Consider the following 21,797-nt stretch of genomic DNA (forward strand, 5'->3'; position numbering starts at 1 on the left):
ATCGAAACGTCGTGATTTAATTTAGTTATTTCTTATTTTGATTTCCACCTACGTGACTTTACCGAAAGAACAAAAGAGTATGGATACTTGCAGTCACGAAAACTTCAAATCGAGAATGGGAATCAGCTTGGAGGAAGAGGAAATGTTCTAATCTGCTGAACGCAGCATGGGAATCTCAAGATAACATATCACGATTCGTAATTTATATTTGAGTCAGATCGTGCAAGTAAAATGTGTCGTACATCCTCCTCCACCCGATGAAGCCATTTGATGAAGTTATCAAGTGAACAAACGTACACGTGTTGCCTCAGTGTAGGAGAGATATCCAGATTTAGCAATTGGGTACAATCCAATAGAAGAATATAAACATCGTTTTATATAGAGCAGGGGTCGGCTACCAAAATAACAATTGGAGTAATTTTTTTAAATTTAGGTAAACAAAAACTCATTGTTTCAAGAGCCGCAATGCAACGTGCTGATTACGAGACTGTGGTGCTTAATAAATGACGTCACGAAGCAGTCCCTAAAGAGCCGCAGGTTACCGACCTCTGATATAGAGAAACGCAGAGCTTGGGCAATTGCTGGTGCGAGCTCACTGCCTGGCTGCGGGATTTCCAGCATGTCTGCTGTTCCTCAGCGATTGTGAGATGCGTGAACGACGACGCTTCATACAACTAAACGTTGTATGGCGAATGAGACTCAATTATTTGATATCCTACTAATTACAAACGGTTATCGCATACGTCACTGTTATTGGCCCCTTAATAAAATGGAACCACGAATGTTACGCCACCTCGGGTGGTACCGACAAGTGACACACGTGGTCTGGGCTGTTGGACTACTGCCACGAGTGGTGCATGCCCCACTGGTAGGAGATTGCGCTTAAAAACCATGCGACCAAATGCATATTCAAGCACAAAACACATTCGCAGAGGACACAAACGGTGCAAGAGCCAACATTTTTATATTAAATTGTTGCAAAATATTTATTACAAATGTTTTTCGTTTTGTGTTAACAACATACTTTAAAACTCCGGACACATTATAAAAGGTGACATATAGAACATGTGTGACTATGGACAATGTGATATCATGCAAGCTAAAAATGCTTCAAAGGTTAAACTTTTAAATTGACCCTAAAGCATCTCTCATATGACATTGTAAGTTAAATGTTTATTTTACACTTTTGTCTGAAGTTAAATTCAACAGCGATCTAGGAATATTCCACAAATAACACTAAACACGTAAAATAATGTTTGATTACAAAGACTTCTTTACTCAAGGGAAAACACTGAAAATTAACATGCTATGATAGCGTATGCGTATCTTACAATTCTACCGAGCACGTTTCACTGAATAGATGATGGGCATGTAAAGTCGTAGCTATTTTTCTTATCCAGTATAAGCAATTTAGTTAAGTATACCATATTTATAATCCTTCTCTTGCCTGCAAAACAGATTATGGATGAAAGTTAAATGGAAACATTTGCAGAGATTGAAGTGTCCACAGATTTTGTTGATTTGCTACGAAGGGTTTCGCACCTCCGATTAGCACGGTTGGCTACGTACGTTGCGAAATAAATTCAACACAGGTACATAATGTACCATCTAAGACTTTCAGCGTGGTCATTCGCCACTATGGTAGAGGGAAATTATGGAGGGGGAAGACCTAAATACGGGTGAAAGGCGTGAGTGGTGAGGAGGCATTGGAGATAAGGGCGAGGGTCTTAGGCAGCCATACAGCAGCGCACACGCGGCAGGGTAAGAGGGCCATTGTCAACAAGCCATGGACCTATTGGCCTCCACAGGCTGGAAAGAGATGATGTGGCTTTGAGTGGCAGGTGCTCCCCAGATGGTGATCGAGATATGAGATTGAGTTGATTCCGAGTGAAGTGTACGTTCCCGCGGGATCATCCTGGGTCGCGTCGTGCACGCAACGTGGAACAGCGTGGCCGAGGGCCTCACGTACAGCCTGCAGATAGTGCTGCGTGAAATCCTCTTGTTGATAAATGCTCTTATCCATGGCCCTTTACCACAGTTCCGTTTTAAACTTGTCGATGATTATCAAATATACAAGCAAATTCGAATAAAATGTTAAAAAAACGAATAAGTCGGGAGTCCACATTTACCAGAACGTCTACATCAATGTACAAGTTATGCAAATTTAGCTTAAGCTTCTTCTTCTTGGGTAGCACTTGGAAGCAAATCTCTCTTACAGTCCAGGCATCACATATGCAATGTTGTCCAGGGTATTGGCCTTTGAACACACACACACACGAAGTCAAAAACATATATTAAATGTAAAGTTATACTAATGTAGCATGTGCTATAGAGCTGGGCTGTCCGAAAATTCGCAAAATATCATTTCAATCATTCAGCGAATCGGATATCAACAAAATATTTGGGAAACAAAAGATTAATCTCCGTTCCCACGTGTGCTGCAGGACTGGAGGTGCACACCCAAAAGCTGGACGCTGGGACACTTGAAGAGCAGACCTTCAGGGTCAGGTGGTGATTTAACGATAACTAAAGGATTTCGCTTGAAACTACATCAAGCATCTTCAGGACAAGAGACCCAAGGAATGCACAATATAGTCCAGCAAGTCAGGACGTGCTGAGCCATCAATGCTGTCTCACTGGAGCGTGCAGCAGCCGCCACTCACCAACACAAGCCTGGAGCAGCCGTTGATCTCGTCCACCTGAGCGGTGAGGCAGGCGAGGGGGCCCAGTGCGCACAGCAGCGAGTCCAGCATCACAGACAGGCCGCCCGACACGGCCACCATGCCCTGCAACCGAGCCGAGCGAACAACGTTAGCGGGCCGAACCAATGCATTTGTGGCTCCTCTCGGGTCGGCTCGTGGAAGGTATAATTGTCAATTAGGGATATGTACCATCCAGCACCTGACAGAGGCAAACAAATCATGTCGGCACGTGGGAAAAATGTACCAATCGATTGTTTTTCAGCCAACCACTGACGGCTCTAGCCAAAGGGAATGCTGCAGCGCAAGCACCTCGGTTTCCTGTAGGCGGTGCCCAATGAGACTGAGAGACTCCCCTAGCAGCTGCAGGTGAGCGGCCACGTCCACGGCCTCCATGTCTAGTGCCCGCGGCTTGGGGGAGCCCGACAGCCCCTTCTTGTGCGAGCCCCCCGACGCTGCGGGAGCGCACGGACGGCAGGTGTCATCATCGCCGTCGTCATCATCCTCAACAGCATCATCGTTATCAGCGGCAGCATCATCAGCAGCAGCAGGATCATTATCACGAGCAGCACCAGGTGGAACATCATCATCGCATTCGTCATGAAACTCAAGTGGTCTTGCCCCGGCACAGTGTCTCACGCTTCTGTCCTCTGGCGAGCAGCAGCGGGCTGAGTAGCCATCGTGACGATGGTGATGTTCGTCCACTCGGTGAATACCGAGTGTAAATAACAACTACTGCATTTACAGAATGAACAATAAAAACGCAGGTTTTTTTCCCCGTAGCCAGTACTATGACCCACATTTGTTTTGGGGTTAGGCCGCGTTGCAGTCGGAATGTCAGAATGAACCCTGCAGCTGGTCAACACCTTTAGGTCGGGGCAGGTCGGGCTCCAAGAGGTCGCCGCCCTTCCTCCGCACCGTCGTGGCCTCGGCCTTGTTCTGCTTGTGCTGCAAGTACTGCTGCTTCTGTTTCCAGACCTAGTCAGACCAGAGCACACGCCACGAACATCAGCAACAATAAACACAAACAAAATGGTGCCCCCGTAGCCAGAGCAGACTTGGGGCAAGTGCTGTTAGCGAGCGCCGATAAAGGCCGGCATGGCACACAAAGGGGGTGGCCAGCACCACTTCTGGCTGCCTTAATATCCCCAGTGATGTTTACACATTAAGCCAGGAACTCATTTAAGGTAGAGTCGACCTAGGGGAGGCCCAGGACTGGTTTAGATATTCGTTCCCGGTGTCTTTAAGAGGTTTCATTGATAAACTGTATGTAAATAAAAAAATTAATGAAGTATGCAATCTTGATTTGAAGCTTTCGTGACTGCTGGAATCCATACTCTTTGGTTCTTTCGGTAAAGTCACGTAGGTATAAAATAAAATTTTATTTAAAATTAATGAAGAACCAAAGATAAGAACCAATGAGTAAGTAAGTATGCAGTATATCTAAATTTGGCTTTTTTCCCGACAACACAATGCAACACGATATCGATTTAGTGACCACATCTGAAAGAGGCAGCGAGCCAGGGGCAGAGGAGAAGAGGTAGACCTTCAGCCTGGGTTTGAGGAGCGGCAGGGAGCCGACAGCACGGGTGGCTGGGGGAAGGGAGTTCCAGACGGTGGGGGCAGCAGGGCAGAATGAGCGAGCTGGCTCAGCTGACTCGCTCCTTACCAGCTTCTCCTTCTCCGGTAGACGCTTCCACACATCGCCCAATTTTTTACTTATTTCTCCAAAATCTGCAACGAATGAAGTATACGCGCCATTTGCACAATGCTTTATCATCGACAATAACACAATCCTAGTCTCCCCTAGATTGTACACACGTAACTTTCATGAACATAAAACATTAGTAGAAATGGTTGTTACTATTAATTGTTGAGTTTTACATAGTGGCGTCGTTCATGCAGATTTTAACTCTCACAACTGCCGAGCTACAGACAAGCTGGATGGCGGCAGCCAGGTGGTGAGCCGGCACTGCCAGCAATTGTCCAAGCTCTGCAGTCCTCTATACATGAGGATGTATATATTAATCTGTATTTATAGAGCGCCTTTGACATCACGAGGTTTAAGGCTCTTTGCACAAGTGAAGTTGAAACGTTGACGAAAACAAATGTAGAAAAATAATTTAATGCATTTAGAAAAGAAACGCAAATGAAATTATAAAACAATCCTAAGATGCCAGAATGAATTACGAATTGAACGCTTCTGAGGACAAGCGAGTGTTGGAAAGTATTACAGAGAAATGTTGAAGACTCACCCATGCCGGGGCTCTCCGCGATGATGACGTGTCGATACTCCTTACTCCAAAGGTGATACGCGGTGACAGCTTTCTTCTTCTGACCACATGGCACAAACATTTGCAGTGTGAGACTCGGGCTTTATTATTTCAGGTGGTGAGGCCCCATCGAGCCAAGCAGCTCTGTTATGAGGATGAGTACAGCCCAAGACAGTCGGCAGTAGCCTCAGTCACATGACATCGTAGGGTAAAGGGAATGTGCACACTATAAAAAGGAAAAAAAACATTGTCCACGAAACCTATGCCAAAACCCAACCATGCAATTACTTTCCCATTGCTGGCAGAAGAGCCTCTAATAGGTGGAGTTTTAAAGAGCAACCTCCAGAGGGGATTTTGGCCTACTCTTCCACGCTGGCCAAAAGTCTTGGCCCACACATGACCTGCCAATCGACAAACTGCGAAGAACCCATTTATACTGCTGCTGGGTGGACAGAAGTGGTGTCGTGGGATTGAAGAAAGCTTGGGAGTCAGTTTTTTGCACAGCTTTGGTGGCGCATACATATATATACACACACATTAACACACATACACAAGACGTATGACCAAATCACATGGAATGCACCATTCTCCTGTCAGATCCCAGAAGCTAAGCAGTATTGAGGCTGGAAAGTGCTTAAATGGGCGATCTCTGTGCACCACAGGTGATACAGGCTGCGGGGGCTATATAATAGGCATAAGGCGGCAGTGCACCAAATTAAATTATTGTAGTGTACTCCTACGCTCTCACGTTTATGCTTCCCGCGTTAACCAACCCACACAGACCAGCGTGCTTTAGTATGGCCAAATTACCCCCATGACACACACAATGTGGGGGGAGGCCCTCATCCAGCAGTGGATTGACAAACGGGCCAAATGTATACATGTACATATGCACAGCAAACATATCATCCAAGTGTGAATCGCAGAGCCCGAATCATAACTTCCCACATTCGTAATTAACACTGCCGCCTTGTGACAGGAGAATATACAATGGGCTGACATCGCATGCAATGGCTCTTATAGGCTATTATAAAAAGGCACTAATGATGAATGGGGTATACTTTATTTATTATTTCTGCTTGTAAAAGTACCGCCACCCTAACTTTTTCAATGCGAATCTTCGAGTCGTTCATAATTTATTCTCAGCAGACAAAACCCACCGAGGACAAACCACCACGGCGGCGCCGTGAGCACACGTTTCCACTTCATATTTCAATCCGGCGGCAAATTAAAAAATACACGCGCACACCACAGGCTCCATTAGTGACCTCTGCGGCAAAGGCTGGTGCATAAAAAGCTGAGCAATTTTTTCTCACCTTAAAAAAAGCAATTTTCTGGGATATAATAAAATAATCATGCCGTGGTCGATTCGCGCACACACAGACAAAAACGCTAAAAATACCCGGCACCTTTTCAGGCTTTTCATCCTTCTCCTTGTCCGCCTCCCTTTTCTTCCTCTTGTCGGCCTTGCCGTCACTGTGGAGGATGGGAGGGGGCGGCTGCGGGATCGCATAGGGGCTGCCGATGCCCGGCACTCCGCTCATTTTGCCGCCAAACACCCCGACTCTTTCTGCTCCTCCCCCGTCGCCCAGCATCCCGCGGAGCGGCAGGGACGCCGCGGCCGCCGGCGACACCATTGCCACAACCGCCGCCGCCGCCCCCTGGCACTCGGGAAGCGCCCCCGCGGCGTGCTTCCTGTGCTTCTTGTGCTTCTTCTGCTTGCCCTTGTCCTTCTTCTTCTTGCTCTTCTTCACCTTCTTCTTCTTGCGCACCTCGGGGCGGTAGTAGGTGCTCAGGAAGTCGCCCGTGATGAGGCCCTCCTCCTCCGACGTGCCCGTCACTTCGCCCGCCTCCAGGCCCGACAGCTCGAAGTCCGACAGGCTCTCGGCAGGCCCGTCCACCCCGAGGCCGACCACCGCCACCGCCGCCGACGCCGCCACTCCCCCTCCGCCCACGCCGACGACGCTGGCGCCCAGCATGACAGGGTCGCCAACGCCGTCAGAGTCATCCGAGTCCGAGTCGCCGCTCTCGCTCATGTGGACCCTGGGGAGAAAAACTTTTATTTGTAAAACGTTTTTTCTCCCAAAATGTTATCTCGATTGTGCCTATGACCAATTGCCCAGAATTCACCTGATTCATCAACCAGGCTCAAAACAGCGTTGAGCCTGGCTACTTGGATGATGGGAGACTGCTTGGGAATACCAGGTGTTCTAGGCTCGTGCTGCAAGTTGGGCAGGAGATGGTAGGAGAGCAATGGATTCTTAATTCCATAAACCGAGTGATGAGGTGGTCAGGTGGCTCAGAGGGCAGAGCATTGAGCCGGCACCACTGAGATCCTGGAGCATGGGCTGCGAGTTTAATCGGCACGTGGCAGCAGAGTAACGGACTCTCTGGTCTACATTGCCGGGCGAGCCGACGTACGCGGTGACACGTGACGGTGATGTGCCCGCTCACCTGCTGTCGGAGTACACCGAAGTCTCTGAACTTTCGCTGACGCGCGCCAGTATGGCCGCGCTGCCCTTGCGCATCCTCACATAGTCTTCCTCCCCGATCTCGCCAGGCTCGAACCGGCTGGGCGGACGCCGCATCGTCGCCTTCTTGGCCGGCACCATCATCCCGTACGAGACCATGGTGCCCTCCTCCTCCGTGGAGGACTTGTCCTTGGGCGAGAGGATGAGCTTGAGCTTCAGCCCATCTCCATCGCGAGACGAGATGCCTTCCGAAGACTACAAAGACAAAGATCCCCCCCCTATAGCCTCGACAGACTGTTAGCGAGCACCTATAAGTATTCTCAGGTTTTTTCGGTAAAGTCACGTAGGTAAAAACATTAAAATTAATGAAAGTAAAATAAAACAAAACAAAAATAAAATTCACGACGTTTCGGAGGCAACACAAGTCTCCGTCATCAGGTGGGACCGTCACAGCCGAATTAGCTGCATCACCTATAAGTACTGTTAGAGAGCACCTATGAAGTCTGGTACGGCACACTGATGGGGAGGGTGGCCAGCATCACGACCGTCCGCCCTTGTCTCCCCAATGGTGATGATTATGCATCACATCAGGTACTCATTTGAGGCTGGGTCGATCTAGGGAAGGCCCACAACCGATTCAGATAATCGTCACTGGTGTTCGCCGTGAGCAGGAATCGAATTCTGGTCACCAAGTTCGTAACGCAGCGTGCCAACCACGACACTACCGCTCTTTACTCCGAAGACTGAAAACACGCACACACAGAACATGCAGGGTCACTCTAATCTAACGTAGTTCAGATTCTTTCAGAAGGCTATGAAAGTGCATACATGCAATAACTAACGTTCAGTGCGAGCCACTTCACATCATAGCCAACACAATCCAGGCACATCATGTCAAGTAGGCGTGCGAAAATTAGGGTTGTTAATGAGTATCGATTTATGATGGAGGAAAGGCTCCAAGATGCTCGGGGAAGAGGAAGACCGGATGTGAATGGAAGTCAAACTTCAAATTCTGGACAGAATGCAAACCGCCTCAGTTTAAAGACACAGCGACAGACAGATGTGTGTAGAGACACGACTGCGGTGGAGGAAACGTCCGAGAAGAAGAGGATTACCCGATGCCTCTTTTTCGAGGTCTTCCATGCCTCTGCAAAGGTCTCCTCTTCTTCCCGCAGGAAATCTTTGTAGGATCGTTTCTTTTCTCGTTGGCTTCGACCAGAAGTCCGCCCCAACTCCTCCACACCGCTCTCCCCAGCGCTCGAGTCTGGAAGATGGGAAACATGGTGCAATGTGTTATAATCGTAAACGCAATTAGAACACGCACATATCACACGGATTGGACGCGTTGTCTGATCGAGAACTCGGAGGAATGTCCTTTACAATGTAAGTCATAATCAGGCGTGGGTTAATCAGCCGTGGGTTAATCAGCCGTGGGTTAATCAGCCGTGTTGGATGAAGGCCTCCGCAAGCCACCGCCACCACCTCTCACGATCCCCCTATGATGACCTGCAAGGTGGTTATCACTCCATCTCCTCGATAGACTCTTTCTGACACATTCCATTCCTTGGCGGCCACTGTTATTCTTCTTGGCCATTGACCCTCGTCCCTCCTAGCCATTCGTGTCCTGCCCAAGAACGCTTTATTTTATTCACAGTTTGAATGGTGTCATTGGCGTGCATTTGTTCTCCGATCCATGTTTAATAAAAGTGTTTTCCAGGAATAACGCGAGTGGATATACCGTGCCCTACATGCTGTGCATAACAGCTTTTGTTTACTTGAGATGACCAGGTGGCTGAGGTCAGAATCGCTGAGCTTGGCAACAGCCGAGACCCTGGGTTCGAATCGAGGTTCCAACCACCTGGCGATGAAGCCGGGGCGCCGAGTGGATGGTCATTGAACTTGGTTCGAAACTTTGCCTCAATTCCACCGACGTCCACTTCACGGCGCCCTAGCCAACGAGACGTTTGGTGAAGCAGCCCCCACGTGCCGGGCGGCGTGGGGAGGAGGCGGCCTTCATCAAACAAGAGGCTTTAAAACAGGTTGGTGAATTATTATTATCAATGACAGTGTTGATGGGTACGGCCTATTCATGCTCAGTCGCAATAGCTTTCCAGAATTATAACTAAGACATCAATGATCATGTTTACAGCCATCTTAATAGACATTAAAACTATACAAATTATACGTTGATGGACTCTCTCGTTATAAATTATCGCGTTGAGAGGCATCCCGCCTTATTATCGAACTGTAATTGATAAAGGTGCAGGCCTGCAATGTCTCCATCACGCCACTGCTGACGGGAGGGCCTCCACCACACAGTATTTGGCCTACTCTTCCACGGCGACAAAGACGTCTTGGGAAGAGGTGAGAGGGAGGTAAATGCCCACACTTGACCTCACCATCGGACGCGACCTATCGATTCTAACGAAGCCGTCCCATTTGCTGGGTGGGATTCAACAAACTCGGACCGCTGTTTCAGCTTCCACGCCGGGACGTGGAGGAGAAGAGTTCGCTAGAAGCATCTCGGCACAAAGCTTCGAATCTAATCTTGATTTAGTTCAAATCTCGTTGATTAACAATCGATTATTTTAAGAGCACAAGATTAGCAAACCGCTTTAGAAATTCTAGCGTGGATAGGCATAACGCCGTGTAAAGTCTAGTGTGGATAAGCGCGCGCTTTGTATACCATACCACTGATGGACATACCGTCCCGCTTTCTGCCGCCCTCGAACGCCATGCCTCTCCCGACCCCTCCGCTGGACCCCTGTCACTCCGCAGACTCCCGCTGCAACCCCCTTGGACCCCCTTGGACCCCCTTGGACCCCCGTGGACCCCCCTGGACCCTCCTGGATCCCGCGTCCGCGCGGAGACGGGGGTAGGCGGCGAGGAGGAGAGCGCAGCCTCGGCCCGGCCTCAGGGTCCGCGACCATTTGACGCTTTGCTCGCCACGCGTTGTCCGCCGAGTGGAGGACGGCCCAGTGGGAGTGACGGAGAATTTCTGAACCGGTCCTGAGCCTCCCCTAGGTCTACTCAGCCTTAATAAAAACTAATACTTGGTGTAAACATGCTTTTAATTTTGATTTGTTTTCTATCTACGTGACTTTACCGAAAGAACCAAGAATATTAATTCCTGCAGTCACGAAAGTCTAAATTGTTTGTGTTTCTCCCTTGTGATGGGACTTTGGAGGATGAACTTTGAGATTTATAAGGGCACGGGGTGACCAATACGGTCTGAATCGGTCTGTGATTAGGTCGGGCACTGATAAGGGGTTTGGATAATCTAACATCGTTCATCTAAATTTCGTAGAAGGGTAATAATAAAATAGAACAATAAAATTCTCACGACGTTTCGATTGCAACACAAGCAATCGTCATCAGGTTTGAAAACCACAGCAAGAAAATTAGAAAAAATTAGAAAAAAATGTGTTGCTGTTGTTTTTATTTTATTTATTATTCTTTTCTTATTTCCCTTCTACGTGACTTTACCGAAAGAACCAAGAATATATATCGTTCATCTAATTTATATTTTAAGCGGGACGACCCCTGTCCATATCTGTCGCTCAACGCGAGGCGGCACTTGCAGGGTCGCGCCTTCACCAATAACCCAACAGGGCCGCGGGCACAGAAGCGCGCATTGACGTCGGGCGTTTGGCGTGCGGACGAAGAGCGGTGGGCAAACATCGTCCCTCGAGTTCTCGCTTTGGCTCTATCTCTCTCTTTCGTCCAGTGGAGACCCCTTCCGACGGCATCGGCGTGAGCGGCAATTTCAGGAACTGCGCCTTTACCTCGTCGCCGTTGTTGTTGCAGGGCGGAAGTGCTGCGGCTTGTAGGCGTGGTGTGCGGTGTGGTTCACCGCGGTGCCTCAGCCCCCTCCCCCCACACGGCCTCGCACTGCGCCCCCACAACGGCAGCAGCAGCAGCAGCGAGTCGAGTAGCGAGAGGCGCCTCTGGCCGGCCTCGCCGCGCGGGTTGCAACACGCGGACACGGCGAGTCGAGGGGAAGCAGCCCCCCCCGGCAGCCCCCGGCACCCTCCCAGCTGCTTCATCCGTCGTCCAGTCGTGAGGCGCCATGGCGGGCACGGCGCTCAAGCGGCTCATGGCCGAGTACAAGCGTGAGTCGTCACGTGACGGACGCGAAACGCGGCGGCAACTGCCGCTATCAACGACTCACTGGTGTCTACTCTTATACACAACAACTACACTAATACACACTAACTACACAATACACACCAACTACACTAATACACACTAACTACACAATACACACTAATATACACTAACTACACAACAATATACACAATATACAACTATACAACAATACACACTAACTACACACTAATACACTAATATACACTACACAACAATATACAACTATACAACAATACACAATACACACTAACTACACAACAATATACACTAATACACAACAACTACACTAATACACACTAATATACACTAATACACAACAATATACAACTATACAACAATACACACTAACTACACAATACACACTAATACACAACAATACACACTAACTACACACTAATATACACTAATATACACTAACTACACGCATACACACTAATACTATGCCCGAGTGGACACCAAGAAACAAACACACATTGACACAACTGCAAAATAAACTGGTACGCACTAATAACCATCAATACACACTGACATCAACACACACTAATTAACATCAACACACACTAATTAACATCAATACACACTAATAACAATGACACTAGTAGATATAAACGCTGCGCGAATAATCTACGTAAGACTAACTTCTACAACATGAACACGCAAACGATTACAATCACCACGCTGATAAGTGATAACCAGCAACGTTCACTTGCACAACAACAATGAGTTGAGTTCACGAGGTCCGTTCCACGCTCATGAACATAACATGAGCAACATAGTAACACGAACATAAACATCACTACACTTATAAACACAACAACATTACATTGTTAAACAACGTGTGTAAACAACTGCCTGCAGCAGCGATAAGCATATGACTAATAAGTAAAACATTGTACAAATTAAATAACTGTAGTAATGCATGTTAACTAACAATATTATTATTAAACACGAGCTTGTTTGCCCGTCCAAGGACGGGTGTATATTGCAGTAAATCTGAAATATTAAATAGAAAAATTGTTCAGCTCATGATTATTAATGAGGGGGGGGGGGGGGTTGCCCCATGTTAGTGACGTCACCCGCTAATGGTTATTGGGGAGGGGTGCGGCATGTGGAGTGCGCGACCTTGTGCGTTACTCTTTGGTTCTTTCGGTAAAGTCACGTAGGTATAAAATAAATTAAATCGCGACGTTTCGGGCGCAACACAAGCGTCCGTCATCAGCTGGGACAACCACAGCAAGAAACAATTGCTGAAGTGAGCAGTTGTTTATTGTGTTGCGCCCGAAACGTCGTGATTTAATTTTTTTTCTACCTACGTGACTTTACCGAAAGAACCAGAGTATTGATCCCTGCAGTCACGAAAACTTCAAATCGAGAATCTTGCGCGTTAGCGCAAATTCCACGCGGGAATGAATAGTAATGAAGTAACGCACGGAAATCCGTGGATTTCACACCTGATGATGATTGCTTGTGTTGCAGTCGAAACGTCGTGAGAATTTTATTGTTTTATATTTTTATTATTTTATTGTTTCCCTTTTACGTGACTTTACCGAAAGAACCAAGAATATAAACACAAAATAAGCACGACATTAACTCACAACTTTAAACATAACATTTACACACAACGTTTAACATATTTTATACAGTACACGTAACATCAGTGGACATATCTTGGCGCTGTACGTGGCAGATGTAATGGTCAATATCAGCACGTGAAGTTTCCATGAGAGTCCATGATGATGCTTCGTTGCATGATTGTGTTCCTTTCCATGAGAGTCCCAGCCTACTGCTGCACGATGGTACTGCGTTGCATGATTGTCCATAATAGAGGTTTTTTGGGGTTGATATTGGTCGCGAAAGCCATCGTGTTTCATTTGCATGATTGTATTCCTTTCCATGAGAGTCTCGGCCTACTGCTGCATGATGGAGCTGCGTTGTATGTTGTGTTGATTTCCACACAGAGCTCACGCTGAATCCACCGGAGGGCATTGTGGCGGGTGAGTGTCTTTCTTCTTGCTGTGTCACAAAAAGACGGATCCCCTGTCTAGATTTTAACAGACTGTTGGGGCCAAGTGCTGTTAGCCGAGCACCTATGAAATGCTGAAATTGCACATGAGGGGGTAGGTGACCAGCCTTTGCCTCTCAAGTGCTGATGTTTACACACTACACCAGGTTCTTAATTCAGGCTGAGTCGACCTCGGTGAAGTTCATGACCAGTTTATATATTTTACACTGTTATTGGTCGTGAGCGGTAATCGAACTTGGGTCACCTGGTTTGTAGTAGGGCTGAACGATTAATCAATTTCAAATCGCAATTTGAAACAATGCGATTAGCAAATCGCAAAGGCTGCGACTTTTTGCGATTTGAAAAATCCTAATACTTATTGGAATTTTTTATTAGAACTTTATTTAACTTAACAAATGTTCTACATTTGATTGTTCAATTTAAATTAAAACATTTTAATTAATAAATGTTGGAAGCAATTCATATATTTTAAGTTATCATCCTTGCATTAGAATATATAGAGCAGTTCATATTTTGATGGTATCATGTGGTAATGCTCCATCACATGTTTTACATATATTACACAGTGAAAATTGAACTGAAGCTTGACTTTAAAAAATGTATCGCAAATCAAATCGCAATATCTGTCAGAAAAATTGCAATTAGATATTTTACCCAAATCGTTCAGCCCAAGTTTGTAGCACAGTGTGCTGGCCACAATACACTGCTGCTGTGTCATACGCAGTGGTGGCGTGTGCGAGTTTCCAATCATTTACCCGACCACTTCCATTGAATCACGGTAGAAAATGATCCTATTATACCCCATTAAATATAAGTGGAGAATTTATACGGATTTATTTTATTTCAAAGCCTTTAGTCGTCTCCTAGCAATGTGATGTAAATTATAATTATGTTCTATAAAGGCTTGAGAGTGACTGACTGGTGAGAAATATAATGATTTTATTTGAAAGTCTGGAGACATCTCCCACCAATCTCAACACACTTATTCAATAGTTTGTAAGATATGCGAACCATCCCTTCACAACATTCAATCCGCTTTAAGAAGGTCATTAGATATCCGTGGTGTATGGAGGAATAGCAAAACTGCACAAACTCTATTCTGAAGCCTTCTCGTGGCGAGCAGATCTCAACATTGGCATTTAGCTCTTGATCAAATTTCCGTGGTACGCAATAATACAATAGTGGGGTGTCTGAATGAATCACCCTATGTTTTTTTTCAGGGCCATGTAACAGCCCAATGAGTCTCGGCGTTGTCTCTCTTACAATACGGGAATGTACACATCGCCTTCGAACATAATGTCCCATTCAGTGCATTTCAATCAGCTCACGTGCAAGCTGCTTGATGGAGTACTAGACAGCAGTATCGTGAGACGTGGCGGCGGTGGCTTCGCTCGACCTTAATCAGCAGTGGATTGGCCACGGCTGCTGACGATGATGTTGATGAAATTGTCCATACGTTCCACAATGCTGTACGGTATATGATGTCGATACCTCTACAACATTGGCACACGTGATAAACAAGCCAGGTTTCGGGCGGCGTGCATATTATGGTAATTTAGCTTATTTAATGAAACCGCATCGCATGATTATTCACTTTTGGTGTTCCTTGACCTGTATTAAAGGTCATAGATTTTACAAAGCTTGTCATTAATACCGTCGGTGCCAGACCCTGGGGTCAGAGTGTGCTCTGACTGGACTTTGTACAAGGACCACTGCTCAAGTGTTTACATGGACAGCCTGCTCTTTTATTGCCATGTTTTGTGATCTTAATCCGGAAATCCATGCGGATTCACAGATGAGGGAGAATCTTATATGCCATGACCCTCACAGACTAAATTATTTCATCCCAAGAATATTCTAAATAAGAGGAGTTCTGAATTAACAGTTAAAAAATGTACTGTTTTTGTAGAATAATAAAAGTAGACAGCATGTCATAAACTTGGTGACATCTAATTTAGATAAGAAATGCAAATATTTAACTGTCAAAGGGAGGTGTGATGTGTTTTTATGATTATATTGGTTTGGGATTTGAAATATAATTAATTTGGAAATAATGAATTTAACTCAAGTAGGATGTCGTGAGATCCATCGGTACACATCCAGATCTTACCTGGTAAGGACCCGATCTGAATGTTTAAAAGAAAATAGATTTTGCTTAGCAGTTTCCGAAAGAAGAAAATTACTCTGCAAGTTTTACGTAGGTGTACATTCGTTTAGTCACTCCACTGCTGGATGAGGGCCTCCTTACACAGTGTGGGAGTTCTTTGACCATACTTCACACTGGTCAGTGCAGGTTGGTGAAGGCGGGGAGCGTGGTGTTCTACGCGTACGTTAAGGCAATGGATTTTGCTGCTGCTCCCCACGTCACCCCACAGTCTAAAACACCCATCCAAGCACGAGCCAGGCTCAACTCTGCTTAGTATCCAGAGATCTGATGAGGCAGGGTGCATTCCGGGTGATTTGGTCAAAAATGACAAATCGTGTTGTGTTTGGTTCTCGTTTTTAGGACCGGTGGACGAAGAGAACTTCTTCGAATGGGAAGCTCTCATTATGTGAGTACGACAGGCAGTGTTGCACCTGGAGACCACGAGGACACATTGATGCAACCCAAAACACTCGTAATCCGTAGCTGGTAGATTCACACCAGGGCTCTGGGTTCCGGGCTGTCCAGTAATAAACCTGAAACTTCGATTAATGGGAGAAACACTTTCAAGTGACTCTTCAGCGTGCCGCCTCGGCATTCCAGTGATATTACTCCAGCTATATCTGCGGCTTATGGGTTAGAGCTCTGAGCTCGTACCATCGAAATCCTGGGTTCATATCTTGATTTCAACTATTTAAGTTGATGGTCCCAGCCTGGTCACCATTAACTCGGGTTTCTCATTTAATTTGGTAAAATTCCATCACCCGAGAATTGACTTAGTTTGACCGTCACGCAACAAACATTTTCCCAATGACCAAACCCAAAAGCAGCTTTATTAATCATAATATTGGACGTGAAAATCTACGCGTTAACATTTCCATCTTCGGCAGAAATGGAAAGAGCGACACGAGTGAACCGCTGTGGCGGCATGCAAGAAGATCTCTTGTCCTCATGAACGCAGCTGGAATTGCACGTTGGACGTGTACAGCCTGCGCTCTTGTGCTTGCTTCGAGTCATCCCGCGAGTGGTGTTTGTGCCGAACGTTAAGAGCAACCGTTCATGTGCAGGGGCCCTGAGGGCACGTGCTTTGAGGGCGGAGTGTTCCCCGCCGTGCTCACCTTCCCTCCCGACTACCCGCTCAGCCCACCCAAGATGCGCTTCACCTGCGAGATGTTCCACCCCAACAGTGAGCCTCCTCTCTCTGTTCCATACGCACGCGACGCCTGTACCCACGTGGCACACAAACGCACGTGTCACCTATAACCCACGTGTCACCTGGTGTAAGAGATTAAACGAGGCCTCCCACCCCAATTTCCCCCCCCGACTTCATAAGCCCAGGGTCTTGGTTCCTCCGGTCCGTGGTCACCAGTGCAGTTTCACGGCCTACACACTCAATAGCTACGCCACTGACGCTAATGATGCACGTATAAAATAATGCAACCACTCTGGTTACTCTACTGTAATATATATTTTCCACTTGCACATCGAAACCAAGCCAACATGGCGCTATCACGGTAGAGGTGGGTTTTCCATTGGCATTTACTATTGCGTGTGACGTCAGCGGCACGGCTCGTTGAGTGAAAAGGCAACGTTGGCTTCCTAACCCGTGCTGGGCTGGCTCAGATGTGCCAGTGGAGGACAAGCGAAATGTTGTCGGGGTTAGCCACGTCGTGTGTTCATCGTTGCTCTGCGGTCTCCGCGTGTCCCCAGTTTACCCAGACGGGCGAGTGTGCATCTCCATCCTGCACGCGCCGGGCGACGACCCCATGGGCTACGAGAGCAGCGCCGAGCGCTGGAGCCCCGTGCAGAGCGTGGAGAAGATCCTGCTGTCCGTCGTCAGCATGCTCGCCGGTACACGACACATGAACCTCCCTCCGCGCGGGGGCCCCTGCTCTCCGGGTCAGGCGACGAGCGTGTCGCATGTGCGCATGCTCACGGGGGGGGGGGGGGGGGGCCGCGCTTGGATCGCGTTCGAACGACGTGCGGCCGTTTCCTTCACGATAGGAAAATGAAAGAAGTCGCCGAGTTGTGAATGTGGTGAAGTGCGATCTGTCCGTCACATGTAACCCAACGCTGCCTATTGCGCCGGACGTCCGATCGGAATACGTCGAGCAACTCCTGAGGCGTTCGAATTGATGATCAAGCTCAGCACATGGCTATAGCGTCCATCAGTAGATCTTCGATTGCCACAAGAGGGACACATCGATTCATAAATACGACCGTATTCTCCAGATTATAAGATGCTCCGGAAAGTAATATCAGCCCCACACTTGTGCCCAGTGTCATTAAAAGTTATACAAATGTGGCCACACACAAACACACAGATACCGGATTACAAAACACACCCCCCCCGACTTTTGGTTTAAGATACAGGGGAAGGAGGAGTGTATCTTAGGAAGAAACATACGAATGCATAACAAAAATGTACACGTTTCTGCATGTTTTGACGCTTGTGGTTTTCTGGCCTGCGCTTATTCCATCATAATGGGATTTTGTCATCATTCACATATTTGATTAATACAAAGTATACGGAAATGAAAAGTAATATTACATGTGCCCTCAAAACAATGCGAGCTGATGGCACACCTTATCCCACTTCTCATGCCAGATTCCTCCAGCAGGGGTCAGCCTACCCACAAGACAACCACTTGCGCGACTTTCTTTCTTGTATATCATGTGATATTAAAAGTTCACTGAACAATTGAAGAATCAAAATCCTCATTGAGACTGGAGAAATCCGATGAGCTATGAATATATTTTTCACAGATGTTCAGTAGGGGCGGGTCAGCGTAAGATAATTGTTGGGAGGGACACAACTGGAAAACACATGTATGTATTCGTAGGGCAGGCGTGCACAGCTTACACATGAATGAAGGCCTGCAAGTTTAATGTGTTTACATGTGATGTGTTCACATCACCCTTGCAGCCACTGGCAGCTTGCTACATTAACCAGATTCTTGAAAAATATAAACAATTATTTAATCGCAATGTTGAGTCACAACAATTCATGGTTACGGGCTGCTGATAACTGCCATAGTTGGGTTAGTAGCAGCATGCTGCGCATATCATCGGGGCATCTTCACCCACTCACAACCGACCAGCGTGGTGACGACTCAAGGGACGGAGAGATCACGCCTGATGCCGATGCGAGCTTGAGTAAAGCTATGGGGGACTGATGACGATTTCTTGTTTGTTTTTTTACCGGGACGCGATCGCAGAACCCAACGACGAGAGCGGAGCGAACGTCGACGCATCGAAGATGTGGCGCGAGGACCGCGAGCAGTTCTACCGCATCGCTCACCAGACCGTGCGCAAATCCCTCAGCCTGTAGATCATTGGCACCTGGAGGCTGAGAGTTTTATTTTAAAAATAAATAATAATAATACTACATGCTATAGAACAGAGCGTCCTCGGAATACCAGGTTCACTCACGGGTGGTTCGTCCGTTTTTCTTATCAATTAGCCCGCTATTTTCTATTTTCAGTCCACGTACAGCTTGTGGCGGTACTGGTTAAGGTGCAGCGTTGCAATTGCTCCCTCGCGTCACTCCTGGCAGAAGGGCCTCTACTGAAGGAGTTCTAAAGGGGTTCTAGGGAGCCCCTTGAGAAAATGTGGCTTATTCATCCACAAACAGCTGGTAATGTTAATGTTACTTGTTAAATTGTGAAAAAAAACCCACTGCGAACTCCACCGAAAATCACAAGTCAATTCTGGAATGCGCAATGCTGCGGTAGTCGCCGTGCAGTACGGTACTAGACCGCGACCGCCTGGCGTGTGCGATGTTTCCACGCTGCGTGGAGATATGCGGCTAACGAGCAGTCAGTTTTATGCTTTGCACAATATCTTGGTGTTGAGCTTCCAGAGTGCCAGCTTCCATTCTCCAATTTTATTTCCATTTTAGTGGTCATTCTGAGAAAAAAACATCATATATACCAGACTCTGCAAATCCACTCGCATTATTTCGAGGACACCTATCTCCACGAGTCAGAGGATGATTGCCTTTGCCACAACACTGACCCAGTGATTATACTCCACCAAAGTTTGGTAGCCACCAGAGATGGCACCAGATAATTCAAATACAGCATTGGTAATCTGTGGATCTGGCCAACAATGACCGCTCAAATATGATAGTTTTTGGTTCACACGTAATTTGACTTTGGTCAACTCTTGATTGCTTAGCAGATTTTGATTATTTAGTACAGGGAAAACGAATGATAACTTTGCACAGCTAGAGCATAGGCTGAATGATGTTAGATATATACGCTCCCATTGAGATAGTAAGAGAATGCTTAGGATGTCACTTCTGGCTCGCGTGCAAATGCCATTCGTCGTTGAGGTGTTTGTAGTATGTACAGAAAAATGCATCGCCGTGCATGGAAGCGATGACAATTATAACATTGAAAAATGAAAGACAAAAAAATGTATATAATTTATGATCGGTGAGAGTGCGGTTTGTCTCGCCGCTCAATCGAGCGTGAAGACAACGGCCACCTCCATTGGTGGTGCCGAGCCAGTGGTGGAAATATTTGTGAACGCATGGCCAATATTGCGATGGCTCTTTTACCCTCGGTGCGAATGTGCGAGCACAATTGAGCCAACGCCGCAGGGAAACCTGGGTTCAAATCCAGGCAGTCCCTCGGAAATAAAAGCAGATCCTGGATGAATCGCTCGATTTTCAATCATCAAAACGATCAGAACCCTCTATTAGCAGCTGGCGAATGACCATCCAACACAAGTCTCTTGCAGGACAGACCCAGGAAAATCAATGTACCGTCTTGCACAAAAAAACATGAAGTAACTAAGGATAAGTTGATGAAACCTGAGCAAGCGGAGTTCCGTGTAGGCCGTGCACGCCGTGATCGGTGGAGGAACAGTTCACGAGTGCGCTCTTAACACCGCAACCCGCAACACAGATGTCACGCTATTGAACATGCACTGTCGGTCCAAGCGGAGTTTTAATTCTTCACAGAATATTTTCGGGGACGCTGGTGGTAGACTGGGATAGGCACGTGACTGTAGTAACCACAGTCATCGCAAGAGGTGGTAGACTGGATGTGGTGTGCTCGGTGAAGTTTTTATCAGGTTGCCGACCCAGGCATACCCGGCTGACCCTGGATTTAGCGATTCAACCCCTGTACATTTCAATGACTTGTCAGGATCACAAATCGTTTCTTTATTTGCCCTTGTGGTGCAATTATATTCCACAGGTGTTCTAAATAATGTAATATCCTGTCGGTCTACTGCTGTATGAAGGCCACCCCATGCTGTGCAACTCATGGGGGTTATTTGACCATACTTCACCATGCTGGTAAATGCGGGCTGGTTAAGGGAGTCTTCGGCACACGAGGCAGCAATGGATTTTTGGGGCTTCCAACCTGAAACATGTTTATCCAGTATTGCCTAAAGAGGACGTTTAGCATTTTAAAAATTTTGCTCGACTTTGCTCGGTAAAAAGATATATTTTGATTGCTCTGTGGAGACATGCACATTTCTTTACCAAAAATGGTCAATAAACTCGCTCACGAATATGTCCTCCCTCGTCGCCTGTATTGCATTGTACACGCGGCACTTTTGCCACGCTCCTGCTGGATGAGGGCCATACCATGGGGGTTATTTGATCATACTTCACTACGCTGGTCAGTGAAGACGAGGAGCACATACGTGCAAGCACAAGTGGGGTACAACAACGGATTTTGTTGCACTGCCATCTGCTGCCCACCACAGCCTCGCAAACCCAATGACGTTACTGCATGGCAGTCAACCCACTCACTATCCAGGCTCAAAGTTCATAGCTCCCGAGACTTGACGAGATAACCCCTGTTTACTAGGTTGGTATGTTTGGCCTACTCAAAGTTGCGAATACACGCAGTTTAACTCGCCACACGTGAAACTTGCCCCTTTGATCATTCTGCTACGATGGATTTGACCTTGTGACCTCTTGATGTCAAGTCCAAGGTGCGCTCGCCATTTCACCATGGCAGCTCCAAATGTTGTTGAATCACTTATATTGCACCCATCATTAATCACAGTAAACCTGTT

At 47.0% G+C, this 21,797-nt stretch overlaps 2 protein-coding genes across 7 annotated transcripts; one reads left to right on the forward strand and one right to left on the reverse strand.

Annotated features, from left to right (window-relative positions):
* Positions 1–959: 959 nt before the first annotated feature.
* Positions 960–10,858, reverse strand: HMGXB4 (HMG-box containing 4). 6 transcript variants are annotated; one of them, XM_078618125.1, is made up of 10 exons: positions 10,135–10,858; positions 8,559–8,707; positions 7,427–7,698; positions 6,382–7,015; positions 4,955–5,030; positions 4,369–4,433; positions 3,566–3,677; positions 3,012–3,154; positions 2,664–2,786; positions 960–2,257 (listed from the first exon to the last, which is right to left on the reverse strand). In XM_078618125.1, the coding sequence occupies exons 1-10, from the start codon at positions 10,178–10,180 to the stop codon at positions 2,213–2,215; spliced, it is 1,665 nt and encodes a 554-aa protein (XP_078474251.1). In that variant the 5' UTR covers positions 10,181–10,858; the 3' UTR covers positions 960–2,212. The 6 variants fall into 6 exon arrangements, with proteins under 6 accessions (XP_078474251.1, XP_078474255.1, XP_078474254.1 ...); XM_078618129.1 differs by having other exon boundaries at positions 4,955–5,033; positions 7,427–7,632; positions 10,150–10,854; XM_078618128.1 differs by having other exon boundaries at positions 4,955–5,033; positions 7,427–7,632; positions 10,135–10,853.
* On the forward strand, positions 10,529–21,288 carry UBE2G2 (ubiquitin conjugating enzyme E2 G2). The gene is made up of 6 exons (XM_078618131.1): positions 10,529–11,555; positions 13,551–13,586; positions 16,122–16,167; positions 16,826–16,944; positions 17,469–17,609; positions 18,977–21,288. Exons 1-6 carry the CDS (start codon positions 11,513–11,515, stop codon positions 19,087–19,089), a joined length of 498 nt encoding a protein of 165 aa, XP_078474257.1. The 5' UTR covers positions 10,529–11,512; the 3' UTR covers positions 19,090–21,288.
* Positions 21,289–21,797: the final 509 nt, after the last annotated feature.

This window comes from Lampetra planeri, chromosome 56 (assembly GCF_965212315.1).
Source record: "Lampetra planeri chromosome 56, kcLamPlan1.2.h2, whole genome shotgun sequence".
Taxonomy (NCBI): Eukaryota; Metazoa; Chordata; class Hyperoartia; order Petromyzontiformes; family Petromyzontidae; genus Lampetra; species Lampetra planeri.